Source organism: Aedes aegypti, chromosome 2 (assembly GCF_002204515.2).
Source record: "Aedes aegypti strain LVP_AGWG chromosome 2, AaegL5.0 Primary Assembly, whole genome shotgun sequence".
Classification (NCBI taxonomy): Eukaryota; Metazoa; Arthropoda; class Insecta; order Diptera; family Culicidae; genus Aedes; species Aedes aegypti.
The window spans coordinates 134,741,685-134,766,566 of record NC_035108.1 but is presented as its reverse complement, the minus strand read 5'-3'; the positions used below and the strand labels follow the sequence as shown (position 1 = coordinate 134,766,566).

Here is a 24,882-nt window from a genome sequence, read left to right as displayed (position 1 = left end):
GGTGGACAACGGAGGAAATGCCTTCGTCAGGATCCCATAAGAAAGAAGTAAAAAAATGGGGCGGGGTTGACGTTAAACTACTATGGACACAACTTCGATGTGTCAGGCACTAACCACCGGAAACTGAATGCGTTTGCATTTGATTATGCCGCTCAGTTTGGTACTAAAATAAATGAATGCAGACGATGCTCCTCCTTTTCGTATTCTACGCCTTCTTCTGATCGACCAATCTGGGACATATGGTATATGAAGTTGATGACATACATATCTTTGAAAATTCATGGACGCGTTCGGATGGACAATAAAACATTATTTCAATAGTGTACAATAAATGAAAAAACATGAAAGCTTTGCCTTCGAGCAAATTTTAAATATTTCTGTGCGTAAAAGTTATGGAAATCGGAATTCGAAACCCAATACAAGCGTTAATAAAAATGCTCTGCTTTATACAGGGTGTCCGCAAATTATCCGAACAGCAAAATATTGGAAAGATGATTTAGCATTGAAAACAATGAAAAATTAATGTCCATGTACTTTTTATAATACATCTATATGTTTACACAAAATACAACTTTTAAAAAATTCGAAATTATTGCTTGTTACTGAGATAGACGAATTTAAATTTTTCGAAGACGTTTTTCCTGAGAGCCGCTAGTCATACTGGAGATGTGTTATCCCTAAAATCTAAAAGAGATGAATCCAAATGTCCTATTATAGTTTGATGAAACTTACAGCTTAGTGGCTTCAAGTTAGACTGGAAATAAAAAATATACGGTTCAAATCCAGTGAGTTCTATGGAAATTTCTTTTCCGTCATAAAGCTCGGAAAACAGCTCCCTTTAAGACACTTCAATGCATTTGGCTTGGTTTTGCAAATAGTTGAAATCGGAAATGTGTCAAACTTACTTCTTAAGAATATAATAAACCATGCAAGAATATTGAATTTATTATGCTTGATTGAGGCCCAGATATGGCGGTAAATGCACAGCTATTCAGCTTGACCATGCTGAGGGTCGTGGGTTCGAATCCCGCTGGTCGAGGATCTTTTCGTAAAGGAAATTTTCTCGATTCCCAGGGCATAGAGTATCTTCGTACCTACCACACGATATACACATGTAAAAATGGTCAATCGGCAAAGAAAGCTCTCAGTTAATAACTGTGGAAGTGCTCATAAGAACACTAATCTGAGAAGCAGGCTTTGTCCCAGTTGGGACGTAACGCCAGAAAGAAGAAGAAGAAGCAGATGCTTGATTGTATAGAGCCATGTCTTCAAAGTTTGTACGGATAATTTGCGGACACCCAGTATAATATCACATTTGCAAAGGTTTTTTTTTATTGAAACTAACATGTAGAAAACTTTCAGATAAATAGATGCTTATTAAAACTGGTCAAGAAACAGTTTAGTGAACAAAAATCTGTTGCAATTTTAATTCAATTCCCAATTTCCGTACTCGAGAAGTGTTCCCCCATTAGGGGCCGTCCATAAATGACGTAGCATTTTTTCACTGATTTTTTACACCCCCTCCCCCCTCATAGTATTTCGTCACAAATGCTGGTACTCCCCCCTCGAAAATACGTAGCATATCGAGCACCCCCCCCCCCCTATATTTTTTTTATTTGTTTTCCATAGTGACTGGGTTGAAAGAAAAAATTGGAATTCAGAAGTTTAATACAAAGTTTGACATTAATTACTGACTGAAATGAAAGGATAATCTATTCTAACAGTTTGATATACAGTAGCGGTCAAAAGTAATTTGGAAAAGTTTTAAATAAACATTTTCTTTGGTTTTGGTTTCCAGTTTTTTATAGACTAAATTATATTACTGTTCTTATCATAAAAAAACAAGTTTACTATAAAAAATGTGAAAAAAATTGATTGGATTGATGAAGCTCGTTACTGTCGAGTTAGGGTTCAATATATTTTATAATATATTGAACAAAAATTTCGTTATATTAGAGGATTGTGGGTTTTTATTATTCGTTGTTAGGAAATAGATTTTAATGAAGATGATCAAGAAAATATATTAATTTGAAATGAATCATCGTTAATATTATCCAATTTCAAATCATTTTAGCAAACAGTGGCCAGATACATAAAAGATTACATTTGAAATATTTGGAATGTTATACAAATACAATAATCTCTATTGATATTTCAGTTGATTTTTATTATTGTTTCCATACTGAAATAATCTTACACAACCTATAATGAAACCGTTGAATAATAAAAATTCTTCAAATTACCGAGATTATCAAAATTTAATGATAAGACAATTTTGTTAACACTCTAATCTATTATCCTCATTAATGTTCAGGCTATTCCATCAAGAGCATTGATATATCCAAACAAATGATTCACGCAATAAATATCTTGCTTTAAATGTAATGTTTGCCAAGAAGAGCATATTTTAATATGGATATGAAAATATGGATAAAACTAAAACGGCTGACTTTATGTCATGTTAACAAATGAAAAAAATATGTACTTCAAGTAGTTAGAGCATTGATTTTTATTCAATGCATTAAACTTATTTTGTTTATTTTGAAATTTAATAATTTAAATGCAAATATAATATAATATTCACATAATTATTTAAAGCTTAAAAACATCTGTTTGATTGCATTTATCAAGAAAATCGAAAGTTTCATAGATATTTTTTCAATCTTGTTATATGAATGTTTTGAAGCTTAATCATAATTTCATAACACAAGTTTATAAGTAAAAAAAAAGAAGTTTCATAAAAAATAATTGTATGCATTTTTTTCAGCGCTTTTCTTTTTCAAAATGCTACGTTCACTAGCTAGAACCCCTCCCTCCCCCTCGTCACACTTCGTCACAAATTCGTGAAGACCCCCCTCCCCCCTAAAAAGCTACGTCATTTATGGACGACCCCTTATATGATAAGTCAACGATGCTGTTAGAAATGCCATACGATGCTGCGTACTATGATGGTATTTACGGTCCAACGGCGCTGCAGCGACGTCTACGAGTAAATTCTCAAATTTCATGAGATTATGTGGGATGAATTATGTGAACCAAATCAAGTTTTGTACAATACCGCTAGATTTAGATCATGATAGATAAATCAGGAAATATTATTCATATCATACGTTTGTTGGTCCTGAAAAAGGCCGATTGAGCTTGTATGCTGTCACAGATGAATAGCACTACGGGATTTTATTAGTTGATTGCCATGGTTAACCAGGAAAACCTCGACGGAAGTGTATATGTAAATAAGTTCTCTGTTTAGACGACAAACCAGCTGAATATTCCACGGGTGCACAACAGCAAGAGGGTAATGGATCACAAGGATTTAGTTGAATTCTGGAAACGTATCTCAATCTTGAAATCTTGAGCGATTTCACAAGCTAGACGCTCGATAAACAGCTTCTCGGATCAGCCACTCATGGGGCTCTGGTATTGGTTCTTACCGGACTTGTTTCTTGAGTCCACTACCGATGCTGAGTTTATCACACGTCGAAATCTGGAAGCGCGGGTCGGTCAACCTAGAAATCTTGAGCGATTTCGTAAATCAGATGCTGGATTGGCTGCATAAAGATTAACAGTTTAGTAGGTTTCTAACAGCGAGGTACTTCTCGCTATGCAAATTCGGAGAAGCTCTTACCAGCTCGAAAGCGAAAATGGAATGAAACTGAATTCGACGAAGGAAGTATGTTTTATAACCTTATAATAGCAGATGATGCTCCTTCCCTTTGCGCTCTACGCTTTCTGATCGACCAATCTGGGAAATGGGTATGTGCCAATAATGTGTTGGGCTTAGAATTACTTGAAAATTGCGAAGAATGCTAATGCGTGAGACATTGATCAAACATGAATAGTTGGAAGGGTTGACATTTACTATATATTCAATACTTAGCTCTTGATAATCAATAGTTTTCTTTATTATGAAGGTAAATTTCTGATCCATGGGTGCTAAAATTATTACAATTGTTCAATGAAAATACCTTTCCAAAAGCATTCTAAATATGTCGCAATTTTGTTACATGTGATAATTTTCCTAATCAAAATGTTCCCATAAAATATGGAACATCAAAGACGCTGTTTGAAATGCCACTCTATTTTACAACCGTTGTGAAATGTTGAGCACTCACCCGACGGCACTGCAGCAGCATCCGCGAGTACAGTCTCAAATTGTTGAGTCATAAATTATTCATGACAAATGAAATTTTGCATGAAGCTGTGAAATTGATTTAGGAATATAACAAGTCATAAATAAAGTCGGAAATATTTCTCTAAAAGAGTTTTCCACTAATCTGATGGCCCTGAAAAGGGCCGATGGCTTTATTAGCTTTGATGCTCTTGCAGATAAATAACAGTGCGGGATGTTATCAGTTGATTGCCATGGCCAAACGGGGAATCCTCAACTCAAATGTATAAATTTGTAAGTTATTTGCTTATACGACAAACCTGCTGAATGTTTCGTGGCGTGGATTGCGCACAACAGCAACGAGTAGTGGATCACCGGGCTTAAGTCGAAATCTGGACACGTTGCTCACTCTTGAAATCTTGAGCGATTTCACTAGTCCAACGCTCGATTAACAGCTCCTCGGACCAGCAACTCAGGGGGCTTCTGGTATTTGTTCCTAACGATGATCCTGATTGCTTCTTGACCACCAATGCTGATTTTATCACGAGTCGAAATCTTGAAGCGCGGGTCAACAGCTTCTCGACCGATGAAATTTGCGGCGGCGATGACGGTGGTTGGATGAACGCAAACAAGCGGTGAACCGCAAAGCGTCATCACTACACAAGAAAATATATTCGGTATATATAACCAGCATTGCAGTATTTATGACTAGAAACTAGTGATCTTTATATCCTTTAACCCGTAGGCTACGGGGCTGACATACAAAATTCAAATTGCTCGTATTTGGGCATAACTCCATATTTTTTAATGAAATTTTGAGGATGGCTTCATTATTAGTTGTAGTTTCATAAGTGATGGGAACGTATAGCTCCGGAGTATTGTGGACAAAGTTATTCCAGAACATCTCTGGGTCAGGTAGGGTAAAAATCACATAAACTTCCTTTTAGAACTCATTTATAATTTGGAAACGAAATGTTTTCATTGAAAATGTGAACAAACCCGTTATTTGTAATAAGTTACGAAGGCCCAGGATATTTTTAAAAATTATAATAAACCTAAAGTAAGACTCAGGCCTGGGTGGTAAATGACTGGACAATGCGTACCATTGGTACTTCGCGTTCCTGCAGGTATAAAATAGACCCCATTTGTGGTCCTTAGCCTCTTGTCCAGTAACTCCTATCCCTACCTCCCCGTGGTGCCGCCTGGGGTATGAGTAACCGTAGGGTAGATCGGGTAAACAACCCTGGTGGGACCTTGGTCGTATGCTGACAGGGAAGAGGGGCTCCTCTCTTCTGAGGGTGTAGCTTATCAGAGCGTCTGTTCTCCATGTTAGGAGCGGCTCAAAACAGCGTCTGTTCTCCATGTTAGGAGCGTCTTAGTGCCAGCGTGGGACTCTAAACAGTGCCCAAGTAACATTTTTTTTCACTTACTACAAGCTGTTGTTACCACCATATCGTTAAAACTCATTTTAGAACTTATTAGTCTTAACAGCTTTGATAAACCTTTGATAAAACTCCGTTAAACCCGAATAGGCCCACACTACAGGAGGTTGTTAAGACTATATCTTAAAACTGTTTCTGAATTTCTTAGCTTTGTATTGTCGCACCGCCACCAAACCGGATCGCGCCAGTGAGACTCGCGACGCGCCTCAATTCGTTGCATTTTGAAATCAGTTTTTTAGTGTGGCGCTGCATTCTTACGATTTCCATAAACACAGCGCACTATTCACAAATTAGCTGCGACGCTCGGGGTCCAAGAAAATAATAATTTTAAATAAGTGTGGGTCTTGATTTCTACCGGATGCATAATATCGTATGAATACATCTGCCCTTGTAGTATACTATAAAACATCCATAAGAGCTATTATAAAGTTTTATTAAGCTCAAATAGCGATAATGAATCTCTTGCGATATCCTAAAACACGGAATAAAACCATTGCTAAGAGCTTATGATCATCAAATATCAGACAATAAGTTGTTTATAAATCTTAACCTTTTTTATAATATTGAAACCATCAAGATGTCTGCCGACTAATAATAATAAATTAAAATAATCAATTTTTGCTTGGCAGTTAATTTCCTTACAATCACGTGAAATTCATGCCAAAGAAAATTAACTGGTGAAATAACATAAAAATTTTCGATTTACAACAACGCGCCACAATTTTGACATCAAAATTGCCTATCTAATATTCCATTCCATTCCATTTTCAGAATGATTTCATGCTCGTGTCAATCGAAAAATGAAAATTTCCCAAACATAATGTAATTATGAACCCGAAACGGCGGCAATAAAAATGGATTCCATCTATTTAAATCTTACTACAAGACCAGTAAGACGGTTTAAGATCAATTGGTGTTAATTCCGTTCAATATAATCATCAACAAGTGCTTTTGATCTTAAATAGCCTTACGCAAAGTCCTACACTGGCTAAAATATTCTTAAATCAGATTATTTGTTCTGCACTAAAACTTATTGTTTTTTTGGGAGCATTGACTTAAACTTAATAGACTCAGGAAAGCCAGTGCTGTCAAAAAGGTAAACAGATCGGAAGTGCAAGCCGGTGATGCAATTTAATTAACTCAAGGCGTTCCGTTGTGTGTCCAATTATGTTTCTACTAGAATATTTTATTGTTGGGCTGGAGCCCGTGGTTAATCGGTTGAACAAATGCAGAAAACGGTAAGTGGTTGAAGTGCCGGAAAAATGGAAAAGTTTTTTCCATGTAACTCAGCTGTTGTATGCAGCATACTTATCCCACTAGAACGGGAAGTTTGAGCAATCACGGAAAAAATGCTACACACGGTAGTCAGATAATTCTACGAGAAGGATATATGTAATTTATATTTTCGTGTCCTGATTCACTCATAATTGTCTACTTTATCATCATTATCGACATAATGAAATTGATAATCACAAGCAGACCGCATTCCACAGCATCGGAAAGTTGAGTTTCAAAAAGTCATTAACATGACTTAGTGCAGTCCTACGGGTTTTTTCGTTGGCTTGTGTAAGACAAACCGGATGAAGTTTTAAGTATAGGTTTTAATAGACACTACACAGCTCCTTCAAAATGCAATTTGTTACCAACAATTCTGGCCGGCAAATAAGTTTTAACATATACACTTGTAGATATCTACAAAGCATTTTAAAGAGGTTTTTACTGAAAAGACCGTTTAACACTTTTCAATGCTTCATTAAATCTGTTAGGATTGAATGCATCTATAATAAAACCTCAATAAATAATATCTAAGACTAGAAAGCATTGAAATTGTTACTTGTCAGTCGTAAAAATCATCAGTACAGGAAACATACAATGTAAATTCGTACCGGAATAATCGGCATAGACCCAGGCATCGAAAACGGACTAACGATTGGAAACTCGGATCATGGAACTGTAAGTCTCTCAATTTCTTGGGAAGTACCCGCATTCTTTCCGAATTATTGAGGGTCCGCAAGTTCGACATCGTAGCGCTGCAGGAGGTTTGCAGGAAAGGGTCGACGGTACATACGTATAGGGATGGTTATACCATCTACCAGAGCTGCGGCAACAGACATGAGCTGGGCACAGCTTTTATCGTGATGGGCGAAATGTAGAGGCGCGTGATTGGGTGATGGTCAATCGACAACATAATGTGCAAGTTGAGGATCAAGGGCCGTTTCTTCAATATCAACATAATCAACGTGCACAGCCCTCACCTAGCCAGTGACGATAACGATAAGGACGCTTTCTACGCGCAGCTGGAACTTGAATACGACGGCTGCCCAAGCCATGATGTCAAAATCGTTATCGGAGATCTAAACGCTCAGGTTGGCCAGGAGGAGGAATTCAGACCCATTATAGGGAAGTTCAGCGCCCACCAGCTTACGAACGAAAACGGCCTTAGGGCAAATTTCTTCACCTTCGCTTAAGCCCTAAACCACGTTTACCCATACGATTAAACCAGGTTTAAGGCCTAAGCGGTGGTGAAGAAACCGCTTATTAGACTGATTGATTTCGCCGCCTCCAAAAACATAGTCATACGTAGTACCTACTTCCAGCACAGCCTTCCGTATCGGTACACCTGGAGATCACCCCAACAGACTGAATCGCAAGTCGACCACGTTTTGATTGATGGAAGACACTTCTCGGACATTATCGACGTTAGAACCTATTGCGGCGCAAACATCGATTCGGACCACTACCTTGTGACGGTTAAAGTGCGCCAACGACTCTCCGTTGTGAACAACATTCGGTACCGACGCCCGCCACGGTACAATCTGGAACGACTCAAACTACCCGAAGTCGCAACTAAATACGCGCAAAGCCTTGAGGCAGCGTTGCCGGAAGAGAGAGCGAAGCCCCTCTTGAGGACTGCTGGAGCCATTAAGGTGAAACATCTCGGAATGCAAAGATTGCAGTCACAATGGCCGACATGTGCCCCTACTTACGATTTTAAAGGCACTAAACTGGAGAAATAGTTGGTAAACTTTTCTGATCTTCTTATTTTAAGTTTTCTGCTAGTGCACAAAGCCAAAATAAAAAAATCACTGTTGTTGGATGCTTCCTTCGCGAGATTTGTGCCTTTGAAGTTTCAGTGCAATATTAGAAGTTGATTTCAAACTGTTTCACCTTAACAACGCAGCGGAAGGTGCCATTGGGTTCTTAAAGGAAATCGACGGAATGGTTGGTTCGACGTGGAGTGTCAGAAGAATGCAGCGCGGGCGATGATGCTGCAGCAAGGCACCCGTCAAAACGTGGAACGATACAAACAGAAGCGAAGACAGCAAACCCATCTATTTCGGGATAAAAAGTGCCGCCTAGAAGAGTTGGAGTGCGAAGAGATGGAGCAGCTGTATCGTTCTCAAGAAACACGTAAGTTCTACAAGAAACTCAATGCATCCTGCAAAGGCTTTGTGCCGCGAGCCGAAATGTGCCGGGATAAGGATGGAGGTATCTTGACGGACGAACGTGAGGTGATCGAAAGGTGGAAGCAGCACTACGATGAACACCTAAACGGCGCGGAGGAGGAAGATCAGGATAGCAGGAGGAATGGCTTCATCAGTACGGCGGATGAGGAGACGTGCCAACTCCCACAATAGGCGAAGTTAAGGATGCTATCCAACAGCTCAAGAACAACAAAGCAGCTTATTAAAATGGGCCCGGACAGGTTGGCCACTTGTCTGCACCGATTGATAGCCAGGATCTGGGATACAGAACAGCTACCGGGGGAGTGGAAGGAGGGAATAATATACCCAATATACAAAAAGGGTGACAAGTTAGAATGTGAGAACTTTCGAGCGATTACCATTCTTAACGCAGCCTATAAAGTGCTTTCCCAGATCATCTTCCGCCATCTATCACCACTGGCATGCAGATTTGTGGGAAGTTATCAAGCCGGTTTTGTGGACGGGCGATCGACAAAAGACCAAATCTTTATGTTGCAGATCCTTCAAAATTGTCGCGAATATCAAGTCCCTAATATCTAAAATAAGTCGCTAGAATTGATAATTTCAAGCTATTGAAATTTTCTTTCCAATATTATATTCTTTATCATTAGAGATCTCCATATTGGTTTCAATAACAATTTACGATTGAATAAGGTGACTCATACTGCCCCATTGGGAGGCTCATAACGCCCCATATGGTTGGTGAACACGCACAAAACATGGTTTTCAAAAACGTTCCTAAAATAATTTTGAAGTTAATTTTAACATTTAAACTATAGTTTTTACTGTTTTTCTTTGTATTCTATGACGTTTTCCGTAGGTAGCCTATATTACTCTGAAAACCCCTACACTGATAAAAATCCACACGCTCGATCTGTGTGTTTAAAATTATGGATCGATTCATGAACGTCCATAAGGATTTGCTATGATTTTCTTGCAAACTTCGTGTGTGTTACACATTAAATTCCTGTGTTTTGCTTCATGGATTGATTCATCAACTGACAACAGGGATTCCATATTTTTTCCACATAAGTTCCCTGAGCTTTCTCTTCAGATTCGTATGTGTCAACCTATGGACGCATAGATCATCACTCCAACACGGATTCAGTGTGTTTTGCTTATGGTTATCTTGTGTCATAATCATCATGTTCAAGTTGGTCGATTCATTGATTTGCGCAATGAGATTGTTATGATGAAATCCATGAGCTATGCTATCGATTTCCATGTTCAAAGCTTCTAAATTATTTGTGATCAACCCATGGGATGCATAGTGAACTGAATTGCGGTTGGACCTCGTGTCGAACGACAGTCATCATCATGCTTCCAAAGAGAAGAAGCACATTTTGAAGCTGAAAGTGTTAGATGAAAATTTGTGAATTCGATTTTTCTTTTATTAGTGAAGTTGACCGATATACGAGAGTTCTACCTTTCTATAAGAAAACATTGATTATAATGTATAGTTTAGTAGAAAAATCGGATTCCACAAACATATTTTCCTGGCTTTCAGTTTCGAAAAAAATGGAATATGCTTATCCCTGGCTTCCCAAATTATGGATTTGCGGCGCCCCGCTTGTTGCTGGCTCACGGGTTTGAAAAAAAATCAAGAGAGCTTGCAACAAGCAGAGGAGCCTCGGATCCATATTTTGGAGAGCAAAAGTTTTTCTACCAAATTTCTTCTTTCAGTCCCTTGACATTTATGTTCTATCTCACATGACTATCTAAAGCTACTACATTTTGAATTCAATAAGCAAATCAGTTCTCGATTACTTTTTCAAATCGACGTAAGTAACTTTTATACGGTTTTGAGATAATTAATTAGGAAAAATCACAATCTATCTTCTAAAACTGTTTTAAAATGAATCACCTTTTTAACATTTTTTGCCGTATACTTCGCTCAAATTTTGCATACACTCAGCTCACGTTCAAAAACTAGGTAGTTTCTATTATATCCCACAAAAATAATTATAAGAAAATGATAAGCCGTTTCATTCAGTTACTTTCGACGTTTTTCTACCAGTGTAAAATCGGCTCAAGTAGTGTTTTGTTTTGATTCGTGGTTAAGTCACTTTGTCTCTCCATACAGCGGGGCGGCGAAAGTAGTGGTTAGGTTGCCAAAGTTGAAAATGTTACTTTCGTCGTTTTGTAAATCCGGAAATTAAACGTTCTAAAAGTGAAAAGTTGAGTTGGTACAGAGCGGTACGTGTAGAATTCCGCCTGCTTAACACGTAAGATCGATAAAGTAAGTTTGTATACTTTTTTGACTTGAGTCTGTATGAATAAGTTTTCGAGAGTTGGTTTTCATGATTTAATATTTGGAAATTCATGTTTGTTTCACATGACAACCTAATATTGATACACATGTTATTATACCGTGAAATCAATGATGAAATCCATATGGCTACCACACTCAAATCATGTGGTTTTTCTCATTGCGCAAATCTATAAGTAAAACACACGACCTTGACGTGTAGATTTTTCTCAGTGTACCAAAACTTTGAAAGCACAAAAAAAAGCATCAAACGACAGTGCAATTCTCGCGTAACTTTTCAAAACGGCCTATCTAACAATTCACACATTTCGAGTAAATCGAGCTTGAAGGTTGTGAAAATATATTTTGAAACTGTATCAAAATGAAACAATTTTTCCCCACTGTGTTGCTTGTAGAGGGAAGCAGTGTAATAGAGTTCAACGTATGAAATGGAATTTTGTCAATTTATTTGGAAATTACACTGAAATCTATAAAAACATCAGATAGGACGTTTTGACCAAAAATATGTACATAGGATAAATCACATAGGTCGTTCTGTTTCAACAATTGTTACATTGGACATTCATTTCTGTCATTTTTTTCAGTTATAGTAACATCGGATATTTTGATTTGAGCACACAACAATCATGTTTTATTTCATTTTGTATCCACGTGCGTTGAACTGCTTCAACATTCAAGTTGAACTGCTCATTTTGTTGCGGTGTGATAATCGCAGGCACCAGCTGTGCTTTGTTTTTATTCATTTGAAGAAGAGACGAATGACCTTCGGGTTAAACTCTCTCACGAACAACAACAATTTGATTCATTCAATGCCACGCCGTCACTTTCCCCCCAGTCTATGTGTCCTATGTAACAACAGAAGGAGGGGAAACGTTGAGCTGTATTTGGGACTTTTTGCTTTCTCACTGTTTCTCTCTCAATATTCCCTCCGTTTCAATGCTGGTTTCGCCCACACTTGTTCGTGTGTGAGTTACCCACTGCACGACGGGTGGTGACGACTGTGTTGCATTCGGCACCAGCCGTCGGCGCAAACAAGAAATAGCGGTGAAAAATGATGACGATGACGGCGCCGTCGATTGTGTTGTAGGAAACCAATGCCAAACAAATACATACAGCTTCTCCGCTCTTCGGTGAATGATTGCTCTGCAAATATATGTGCGCAAGTCGCGCACGCACGTTGCTCGTGTTGCTGCCGTTAAGCATATGTATATGCTTCATCGACCCTGGATCTGAATCAGATTGATACAATAAGATCATGATGCTTAATATCATTTCCCTACATGCACTCAATAAGCTGATAATCGACATTTTGTTGCGGTGTGCTAATCGGAGACACCAGCTGTGCTTTGTTTTGATTCATGCAATCCCACGACATCACTTCTTCCCATCCGTCTATGTGTCCTATGTAACAACAGAAGGAGGGGAAACGTTGAGCTGTATGTAGGACATTTTGCTCTCTCACTGATTCTCCCTCAATTTTCCCCCCGTTTTTATGACGGTTTCGCCCACATGATCATGTGAGAGTTTCCCACTGCATGACGTGGTGGTGGTGACGGCTGTGTTGCAATCAGCACCAGCCGTCGGTTGAAACAAGAAGTTGCGGTGGGGAATGATGACGATGACGACGCCGTCCATCTTGTTGTAGGAACTCGAGAAAGGAGCCCACGTCTAACAAATACATACAGCTTCTCCTCTCTTCGGTGATTGATCGCTCTGCAAATATGTGTGAGCAAGTCGCGCATGTACGTTGCTCGTGTTGCTGCCGGGAAGTATATTTATATGCTTGATCGACCATGCATCTGAATCAGATTGATACAATGACATCATGATGCTCAATCTTGTGCTCAATATCATTCCCCTATATGCACACAATGCGCTAATAATATGAAAAGAGATGTTGCAGCTGATCCAATCCAGCGAAACGGTAAAACATGGTTTGGCAAAAAGACCAAAATACAGTTTTGTGTAACTCATTCTCTTTTTGTCACTTGAGCGTTTTCAATTTTGCGAGGCAGTGCGACTCTGAAAATATCGACTGAAATGATTGAGAAGCAGTTATTATGGCATTCTATGCATCTAAGTAGTGTCTCAGACACGCTTCTACAAATCATTCTACCTTTTAAACTCCATTCCAAAGCTTTATTCAGGAATGTCCAATGTAACATTAGAATCGTGTTTATTCATAAATGTTACATAGGACATGTGGTTGGTTCTCTGATCAAAGGTCCAATGTAACAATTGATTAAAAGCGATGCAGTTTTGAACATTGGTCATTTTGTTAAGCTTTGAATAGATTAATTTGTTATTAATATATCAGAACGAGTGTTCTAGTGTGCTGCTAAGTGGTGCAACGCAAATGATTTGCAATGATAATCTCGATTTGTTTACATTTGTTACTTAGGACGTTTTGAAAAGTTACGCGAGAATTCCTATTTTAGCTTTGTGCACTAGCAGAAAATTTAAAACAAGAAGATCGACTTCCCTCGTTCGATATTGTTGCAGATTAGTGCTGTTTAAGTCCTAAGTGGGAGAACTAACCGGCCATTGGAACAGCCATGTTTGGATTCGGACATGTTTCACTTTAACCAATATGCCCTTTTGTTCTGATTCCAAACCAGCTCGATGTCTTTTGTGCTGGCTGGATCACATATTTAATAACACTTTTTCAAGAATTCCAACATGGAATGATAACTCTGTTTCGATAACTTTTAATTGATGGCGTTCGTTCTTTTAACTTTTAAAAATCGCTTTGAAATTAAAACAAGTTCCGAAAACGGATAACGAACATTCGAATTCAATGCAGCATGCAACATGTTCCTGCAACATTGTATTGCGCACGCACGTGATATCAACATCATGTAACAATACAGATCTTGATGTCTTATCACGCTTAATGGCGCATGGCACGACCAGTGGGACAAAAGCGTGATTATTCTGCCATTTTTGCATGTTGCTCATATATTGTTTTATGAAAACTAGTTATTTATTATTAATATAACATCTATATTCCTATAGGGCTCGTTCACAAATTTCATAATGCTAAAAGGGGTGGGTGGGTATCCTTCGGTTTTTACAGCTCATACAAAATTTGAAGGTGGGTGTCAAAAATGGCCATTTTTGGCGTTATGAAATTTGTGAATAAACCCATAATATTGAGTAACAAGTTAAAGTTTCAAATTGAGTTATATGTAAAATAACCTAGCATCAAGATGAGGAGTTCGATAAGCTTTTTTTGTCTCAAACAAACAGTTCACGTTTGGAATTACATTGGTTTATAATGTTTGCCAGCTAAGTTTGTTTCACTGAGATACGTACACACGTCGTTTATGTTACATTAAATTTCCCTGTTTTCCCATTGTGCAATACGCAACAAGAGCACGTAACATAAACAAAAAGTACGAGCAGCACGACCAAAATCGTGGATAGAATCAGCTTATTAGATAATTACAAAAATAGTGTGTGATATTAGTTCTGTACATACAAGTTGTACTATTCCTCTAACATAATGATATTGCGGCTACTCACAACTTCAGTCCAGCAACGGATCGCCACCTTTCCCCTGGGCAAGATAATCGCCCGCATCCCAGCGCAGATTCCGAAAGTACCGGCTGTCCAGCAACTGCGAGCGAGTTTCAGCACTAGTTGCCGGCTTGCGGCCAATCCGGTTGCCTCGCGTGCCTACGACATCAACACCAAAGTGGTCAAAGATGTGATGCTGTACAAGTACGAGAATCCCCGCTTCTACCGGATATTGAACATCTTCGCCATCACTCAGTTCCTGTTCTGGGGGTATTTGTCACACTTTGCCTACACTACGCTGAGGGACACTCCCGTTCCGGAAGGGAAAACCGATGAACTGGCCTGGTACGAACGGATCAACTTGGGAGAGAATAAGTATCGCAACGGGATAGCGATTATGTCCTTCGTGATAGGTAAGATTCAAAAGATTGCAATTGCAGGGCTGGTAGCGACTAAGTGTCATACAAATAAGAACTTTAGAGAACTTTTGTTGTATTTCTCCTTCATTCAAGAGTTTTATATAATACCTTGGAATGCCCTTATTAAGCGCATAACCTAGTTGCGCGCGTTTTGACGAATATATTTGAATTACAAATTACATTTTTCCGTTTCGATATCCGTACATGATTATGACACAAGATCCGGAGCACATCATGAGAGTCTGATTATCGACTTATGCTACTGTAACAGCTCTGGTAGGTTTAGTGCATGCCCATCTAAACAAGCACCAAATCTGGGTGACTAGTATTTCTATCGTATGTTCGAGGATTGTTTATAGTATCAGTAAAATGAAACGTCTACCGGTAATGGTCAATAAGCGAAAGAAATGGGTTTTATTATTGCTCTTTCTTTGGGGCCCTCATTCGACGCGTTATCACTAGCAGAATTCCAGAAGCTTTTCATAAAGAATCAGTAGAATTAGGAAAAAAATGACTATGAACCATTCCGTTAAAAATATACTTCAGAGACCTTCCGTTAAACTAAACACTTGCATTAGAATAGAGATCAAGTGTCTAAAAATAGACCTGCTACCAGCCCTTCAATTGAAACTGATCCTAAAACATTTATCTTTTTTCTAGGATACGGCATTCTCTTCACTTCGTGGATGTTCACGTTACGATCGGTACGCTTCCTGATCCTGCGAAAAGGCGGAGACAAAGTCAGTGTGGTGACCTACGGCCCGTTCGGTAAAAATCGCATTATGGAAGTTCCCCTGAATTGCATTTCCGCTCAAGAGTCCAGAGAAGCTGCTCGCGTAACCATCCCGATTAAAATTAAGAATCGCTCCTTCTTCTACGTTGTAGACAAAAAGGGAGAGTTCACAAATGCTAGGCTGTACGATTACACCGTTGGGATGAGACGAAACTTGAAGTAAAAGTGGTCTTTTATAAAGTTATATAGAAAAAAATACTGAAATTTTGTACTTGATAAGAAAGAAAAACTTAAAACCCATATATCTATATCCATAAAACTTCTTATTTGAAGCAATTTTTACCATTCAAATTCAATGTTTTGGGAGGGAAAGGGTTTACCAAAGATATGTCTATGTGCTTAGAATATCTATTGCAGTAATTCTTAATGCAACTATTAGCAACTCTGAGAAATAACTACATACCGTAAAACGGGGCGAATAGAAACAAAGCGACCTTTAGTTAAAAATGCGACTATTAAGCAATGATAAACTTTAGAAACCTACAGAAATAAATTTTTTTCATTAGTTCAATAACAACAGAGTATCGCTAAACTATTTTCAAATTAAAAATTTTGCTACATTTCTCATTAAAAATTTGAGAAGAAAATATTGAAATCTCAATCATTTTTGATAGCTTGAAACATCCGCCATTTTGGCTGATTTCAAAAATGATCTAAAATTGAACTAGGTTTCAAAAATTTTAATTTTTTTTCTTCACTACCTAAGTAAATACATGTTGATATTTCTTCAAGATACAGTTAAAAATGTGTTTATTTTCCCATTTAAATAAAAAAAGTATTGATATTTACTGAACAATGTTTCTATTCGCCCCATTGCGGGGTGAATAGAAACATACAACATTTTCATAAATATTTGTACGATATAATTTTTATTTTTTAACAGCGATTGGGGTCTTAGTAAAGGAAGACGCGACCCATATTTAAGACTAATAAAATTGGATTTTATCAACACGATTTAAGTTGTACACATTCAAACATGTCGGAAAGTGTTTCTATTCGCCCCATTTTACGGTACTTGTTCCATTCTTCATGAGGTTTTCTTAAAATAGTTGACATTGATGTTGAAAGCTTAAAAGCTCTCATGACGATAGAAACAGAACTGACGAAAATAGTACAAGTTCCAAGTACTTGTGCAAAAAAATACATAAAATCTAACGTTTTATAAATTATTAAGGGGCAGGATCCGTCATTGGTTACGGAATTTTCAAAAGCAGTTTTTTCGTTCAAAATCAAGAAAATTTCAGGGAAATGTGTTCACTGTATTCTATTCTCCAACCGAAACACAGTGAACACATTTTCAATGAATAATTTTTAGTTTTGAACAAAAAAAAACTGCTTTTGAAGTCTCGATGATGACGGAGCGTTGAACGTTACTGTTCCCAACAAAATCCCTACAAATAAATTGTGATTGATTGGCATTTGATAATTTTATTCGCGAATTAATATTAAAACTTTAAGTCTACATATCTAATAAACTGGCTCAGGTCGCTGGGTTAGCAATAAACCGAATCGCTTCTTGATAATGATACGATGGCGGGAGTATTTGTCCTCCGGAGAGAATCGTGCCGGATGTGCTGACTGAGTGGGATTACCTTCAGCATCATTTTTCTGCAACAAAGAAAATCGTTGATATTTCTTGGTTTTGTAGCTAATATTGTAGATTTCTTACCTTCAAAGTATAAACTCGTTCTCCCTTTTCGTTCAAGGTGTACATTAAATACATTTTTGATGATGTTTTGTAACTAAAACAGATTTTTAGATAATTTCAACGTAAATTTGATGCCGACTGTCCAGAAAGCACGCACGCGTTTTTGTTTTCATGCCAAGGAAGTGACAGACAACCGAGCATGCATTTGACAGTAGCAATAAAATAAATTTCTGAAGGGGCGAAGGAGGAACCAAACATCGAACAAACGACGAGCCACAGACAAACAGACGTCACACTCTCATCACTGTCCATCGATCACCTTTTTAACGGTCGAATCAAAAATATGGTAGGTGGCCAATCCGCCACCTGCAGCGCTCGCATCGTTTATGTTCGTGTTTGAAGTTTACACACTACCGCCATCTGTTGGCCTGTCGGCCAAACACACCGCCCAAATAAAAAATACAATACAAAAACAATATAACGTATTGTAACAGTACCATTCAATATATTGGAAATACAATACAGTATATGTAAAATGACAATACAATTACTGTACAATATATTGTTTTGAACAGTTCACTGTATGGTATATGAGATTTTTGCAATATAATGTATGGGTGGTTAAGTATCGTAACAATACAAATATACACTGAAACAAGCATTGCAGTAATGAGAACCATGAACGTGTTTTTAAATTTACTATTCCAACCACGATTGAGCTATCATGAACGCTTTTTATTTGCGTTTTGTTCTCTTTCAATCCAACCGCGTCGATAGCCGAGCGGCTAGCGTTCGCGCTTGACAATCGCCAGATCCTCGGTTCGATTCTGGTCTGCTGCAAGTTTTTAACCATGATATAGTAATTTTTACTGTACAAATGGTGCCATGGTAAAATTGAATGCACAAAATATTCTAAATAAATGCGAATTTAGTCTGCACAAATCAAGTGGCGTTGTGTATTTAATTTAACCCTCTGATATAGTATTTTCAACCGCAACGCTGTTCTCAGTGTAGATATTTTCTCATACAAACATTTTGAAAATACAATACGATATAATGTTCATGTATTGTCTTGATTAGCAATTCGTGTTTTTTTGTACAATACAAAAACAATTCAACGAACTGTATCATGGTTGCATTCGTCGTTACAGCTAATGTCAAGTGACTTCTAAAAAACTACTTATTTTAACTTTTTGAATATTTTTCACCCAACATTTCTTGCTTTCTGAACTTGTTTTGTTTATTTCTTTCAGCAAAGCTACATAGAAAAAAGCAACAGTTGTTTTACGCGAAAATAGGAATTTGACCAAAATTGTAAGGTATAAAACCAATTAAAAACAATACAATGTTCTGTTACAATATATTTTATTGTTTTTGAATTGTATATCCAAACAAGAATAATATTGCTTCGACATTCAATTACAATACGCTGTATTGTATCCAATACGTTATATTGTACATTAATGGTTTATTCCATTCACTGAATGATACGTTTTTATCCGGGCGATTTTAGCATTGGGCGTACATGTCCTCGTGACTATGATTTTGATCGGGATTTGTTCTAAGTGTTACGTCTGTTTGTCTGTGGACGAGCTGTGATGTTAAGGTGAAAATGAATCGAAGCCAAACTTTAAATATTCAAGAGCACGGATCTGAAGAACCAAACATCCGTTTGAGCTGAAATCCTAATCGATTGGTCACCACTAGCTACACGCTAAGAAAATATTATACTGGATGGCTTAAATACCATTCTAAAACCATATTTGGTCTATTCACTCATTGTGATGCATTTTGACACTTTAAGCATGGTTAGTATAAACAGATTTTATATTCGGAAATGATTTTTTGGAAATTATTTAATTTATGCATAAATGTTTAAAATCATGAACACTGAATAAAATTAGCCATTTTTTCCTGTTGTGAACATAAACAAAATATCGATTAATATTCGTATGAAACGTTTTTATTTTCACTCAAATCTTGCAAAGGTTTATCATTTGTGATCCATTATATTGTATTTGATGCTCAGTGTTGATTCCAATGCCAATCACTTCCACTTCTTGCCGCGGAATGCTGCTTCGATAAGATTCATAATCCACAAGCTTGCTGTAGTTCTTCCCACAATTCTTTCCGGCTAGTTCGCGATGATCGCAATCGAGCTCTTCCCTGAGTTGAACTGAAAAATTTAGATAAAATTTCTAAATATCGAAATGCCATGGGAAAACCAAACTTACCTTCATATTCATTGGTATTGCTTGATTTTTTCATTCCCATCCGCCACCGCCAGGATGGTTTGCTGTGGAACAAACTATTACGGGAACTCTTTACACATTCTTGTTTTACTTTTAATGGTTTTTACGCCGGACGAACTTCGGCTTTGAGTAGAATATATAAAATCAAACTTATTTCGGAAAACCACCGGAGAACTTGAACGCGACGTGGTTGCAATGGGACAGATAAAGAAAAAGAAATTATTTCGGTTAAGTCCCAAGAGTAGCATGATTCGCTACATATGCACGTCAAAAAATATTTCATGGTTAATCATGGGAAAGTATAAAACATAATATTTTGGTGATTAAGTTTTAGGTTTCTCAATGATTAAAAGGAGAAAATGTTGGTAAAATAATAAATTACATACTAATTAGTATTTTCGACTTTCTCCGTGTAGTGACCAATCGATTAAGTTTTCAGCTTAACCGAATGTTTGGTTCTCCAGATCCGTGCTCTTGAAAATTTGAAGTTTGGCTTAGATGCATCTTCACCTTAAATTCACCAAAATGGCTTTGGTGAGTGAATTTGACGGATAGCGCCGACAATTTTTGTCGCACACTGTAAACTCGACATTACCCTTTGATGTGGAAAAAATACCACTTATTTGCTGATATATGGAAACATCAAAATGATGGGTACTTTATTTTTTAAGATACAGAGTATATTATACTCTTTTATATATTCCACGGACTTACTCTTTAATGGGTGAAAAAAATCTTGCAATGTATAATAGTTCTTTATGGAGCAGAGACATACTTACAGTAACACGATGAAATAAGTGTTTTCTAAATTTGGGTAGATCAAGCGTAGGTATAATTTCTTTCCCTCTAGTGTTCTGATAAATATGAAACAATCATTTGATTACAGGATACTTTTGCTTCCATATACATCCCGTATGCATGTCAAAATCGCCAAAAGTAGATGTCAGTTTGCTAGGCTAGTAACATCAACGTAAACCAATTAATTTTGCTCCTGCACCTGAAAATAATTAATTGTAAATAGTTTATTCAATAAAAATTATGCATATGATCAAGTTTTTTTGGTAGATATTTTTATAAACGAGAAAAAATATTAACGATCAACGCTCCGTCATCGTAATCATCGTCATCATCGAAACTTAAAAAGCAGTTTTTTTGTTAAAAACTAAAAATTATTCGATGAAAATGTGTTCACTGTGTTTCGGTAGGGGAACAGAATACAGTGAACACATTTTACTGTAAATTTTCTTGATTTTGAACGAACAAACTGCTTTTGAAAATTCCGAAATCAATGACGGATCCTGCCCCCTTAAAATCAAACAGAATTTTCATATCTTGAAAAAGAGTAAATTTTACTCTGTTTCTCAGAACAAATGTTTTGGATAATGGGTAAAATTCACTCGTTGATCTGACGAAATCGCAGTAGGCGTTGCCCGCGAACGGTCGTGTTTTGTTTTGCTCCACGCTTTTTTTTTCGTTCTCTCGTTTTTGCGATTTTGCCGATAACTTAACTAGTGCTACGCCATCCGGATTGCAATTGGGAAGTGAATTTTCAAAAAACGTAGATATTAAAAAGTGAATAAACCTCTCAGACGCGTTCAGTGTGATATCGCTTTGGCTAATTGGCTTTGTTAATATTTGTACATCCACGTGATTTTTTTCCCGATTGCGTTTGTGTTTCGGTTGACGGTACTACGCCACCCGGACGGATGGTTCGGAGGAATAAAAACAAAATTATGATTTTGTGATTATGTTAAGTGGTAAAGTTTTATAAATTCGTGAAAGTAAGAAATAGAAATGGTGGTGAAAAGGAACCCAATGTGGTCTACCACCGACAAATATTATATGTGCCACGAGGAGAAGGAAATAGATACCTAATCGATTGCTGAGTGGTTTTGATGACAACGCCGCATTGGATGGATTTTGGTGAGATTGTTCTGATTACATATTTATCGATACCTAAATATTAAATACGCGCCAGTTTCAAAGCAAACATCTTTGAAACAGGAAGTGTGTATGTATTATCATTATCCATTTGATAACGGTTATGCATACATGCGGGGCTTGTTGTTAGTGAAAGTGACTTCTGAATGGACGTGTCTCTCCAGCCATTCTGAAATGGGTCACAGGATCTGCAATAGAGCTATCACCTTCTAACTCCCGGACTGAAGTTTTTTGCAAAAATGTAGGATCTAAGCAGTTTTGCTGAAAACTTTTTTCCATAATACCACTGCCGGACAGTGGGGGTTAGATGGATCACACACACACACACACACATAAATTCACTCGTTGATCTGACGTACAAGCCCTTTACTCTTTAAAGAGTAAAGGCCCTTTACTCTTTTTATGAGTTAAACTAGTTTCTCTCAAAAAGGGTACTTTTTTACCCTTTAAAGGGTACTTTGGTCTTACAGTGCATACACGGAGAAATCAGAATACCCAAAATGTAAGTTCTTTTTACTCAAATTTGGGTAAACTGCATTTAGTTTTTACCCACGGTTGGGTTGTTTTGCCTCTCTCGCAACAGCAATGTTGTCAAAAACAGAGAGAGGCGCACCGACCCAGCGTCGAAGTTCAATGGAATAAGCCAAATTTGGGTTCTTTCGAGTTTAAATAACGTTAAGTTGTTTGAACCCATCACGGAGACTTCGAAAGCTAACGCTGGATAGATTTTTTTTTTGCACTGAGTTGTTTGTTTTGCCGCTAGGTAAAATAGGTATATATCAGTTAACCCAAATTTGGGTTATCCCACGGAAGAACCGAATTGCGTCAAAAGAAGTCAAAGTTGGGTTGATTTGTGGCTCCGTGTAGGTGCAAGAAAAAATGGCACAAAAATCAGAACTGAAAAAGCAGTTTTCTCCTTTTAAAACAACAAATTGATGAAAATAAAAAGCTGAGTGTTTTCTTCAATTTGTCTATTTAGAAAGAGAAAACTGCTTTTTCAGTTTTGACTTTTGCACCATTTTTACTTGGGCCTTAATGTAGCGCGGTTGTTGCACCAAGGCCAGATTCATTTCCCGAGAGGGTGCACGGAAAGTAATAACAATTGGGTCCTAAAATTTTTAGTGAAATCTTGTTTTTATTTAATAACACGAAAAAGTATGTTACTGTAACTACTTTAGCAATTTTTCCCGCTCAAATAATGGCTATATCATGTTTAAACTTTAATTTAAAAATTTGGTCCATAAATGAACCTTGACACTTTTGATCATGTTTGACGTTCGCTTAGTCGACAAAAACACCACAGGGGTTATAGTTCGACCACTGGGGTTGTTCCTATCTGACATTTCGTAAGGGACACGGAAAACAAAATACACCCAAAATTTGAGTTTAAGCCAAAGGATGTGACAAAATCTAAAAAAATGTTTTTTCGGCTTAAACCAACGGAAAACATTAGAAAATTGAGTAAACATGTGTTTTTGGCCTAAACTTAAGCGTTTGGCACTAAAATTGGGACAGGGCTTTAGGACTCTATTGTGATTGAAAACAAATCCGTAGGGGAAAATCAACTGATGATCATTGCCGTTCTACTATTATCAAACGTTGCGTGAAAAAAAATTGCAAACAATATTATTAATAAAAATAAAATGCTTTTAGAAGCGCGCAACAATGGTAAATCGGTCTGAAGTATTCTGCGCAGTTCATACACGGGAAAACAATCTGTGGTTAAAATAACTATTTTAGCTGACTACGTCCATTCTTAAAACTACCATGGAATTTCAGATCAATTTACTATGTTTACGGTACATCCCACATCATTACTGGTACATTTGACAGAAATAAATTACAACAATCTGATTTCGACTACGAACATGGTAAAATCAAGCGCATTTCTGGCCTGCTGGAAATTGCCGGTGCGAGCGCTTAAGTTAATCCCCTAAAATGGTAGTTTTTACCGCACAATTTTTTTGCGTGTACTTATTTCCCACACGCTCTGGGCCCATTCACAAATTTCATAACGCTTTAGGGGGTGGGTGGGTGTCCGAACGTTGTTACGGCTTATACAAAAATAGTAGACTATCAATACAAAAACCGTCACGAGGGGGTGGGTGGGCGTCCAAAATGGCCAATTTAAGCGTTATAAAATATATGAACAAACCCTCTCCCATAATTGTTTTCAATCCACTTCGATACCGTCTATCCGCCCTCAAACCGGATGGCGTACAAATCACACAGCTCAGTGCAATTTATAATTATGTATTGAGCTGTATATATTAGTAGTGGTGCTAGAGGACTTTTTTGAAAGAATCTCAGTGGATTTTCAAGAAGTCCTCTAGTCCCTTCTGAAATTATTATATGTAGTTATTTCTTTGATCGCTTCATGATTATTCCAATAACCTACTTGGGACTTCCTATTGGATTATCCTGGAAACCCATCTTGGGTTATTATGGAATCCTTTCAGGATTCTTCCGTAAAATTTCCGTGGAATTCTGCCGAAAATGATTTAATGATTGCTTTCCAGTGGAATGGAATCTATTTTAAAAATCTGGGTTTCATCTGAGTTCGGGGATTCTCACAAAATTTCTCGGGAATTCTTCTGGAAATCCAACCGAAATTATTATTTAAATTCTGATATTTTCCTCGTAATCCTTCAGTATTTCTTAATTTCTTACTAAAACCTACAATAGTCATTTAAAAATATGCATAAAAGTTGAAAAAATAACATTTTTCTAAAATGCCCCATCTCATTTTCCGCTAACCAGGATATTCATCGCAAATGCGGCCTTTTCTCAAAAAGGCCTCATTTCTATATCTGACGGAAACCGAGTTGAGGCCTGTTAAACAAACATCAAAATCGCAATGTAGATTGCGAAAAACGTTCCAAATTCAATAAGTAGATGCAGGTTATACTACGGAGCGACTGCTCCTTGTATTATTTTATAAAGTGGTTGTTTAAACGGCGAACATTATCGGGTTCCTGAAGACTGATGTATTTTGTATCATACTAC

The 24,882-nt window shown here is 37.4% G+C and overlaps 2 protein-coding genes across 2 annotated transcripts; one reads left to right on the top strand and one right to left on the bottom strand.

Annotated features, from left to right (window-relative positions):
• The first annotated feature begins 14,562 nt into the window (after positions 1-14,562).
• Positions 14,563-16,232, top strand: LOC5569167 (transmembrane protein 223). The gene is made up of 2 exons (XM_001658307.2): positions 14,563-15,236; positions 15,903-16,232. The coding sequence occupies exons 1-2, from the start codon at positions 14,810-14,812 to the stop codon at positions 16,196-16,198; spliced, it is 723 nt and encodes a 240-aa protein (XP_001658357.1). The 5' UTR covers positions 14,563-14,809; the 3' UTR covers positions 16,199-16,232.
• A 1,208-nt stretch (positions 16,233-17,440) lies between these two features.
• Positions 17,441-17,883, bottom strand: LOC5569166 (H/ACA ribonucleoprotein complex subunit 3). Its single transcript, XM_001658306.2, has 2 exons — positions 17,705-17,883; positions 17,441-17,643 (listed from the first exon to the last, which is right to left on the bottom strand). The coding sequence occupies exons 1-2, from the start codon at positions 17,756-17,758 to the stop codon at positions 17,503-17,505; spliced, it is 195 nt and encodes a 64-aa protein (XP_001658356.1). The 5' UTR covers positions 17,759-17,883; the 3' UTR covers positions 17,441-17,502.
• Positions 17,884-24,882: the final 6,999 nt, after the last annotated feature.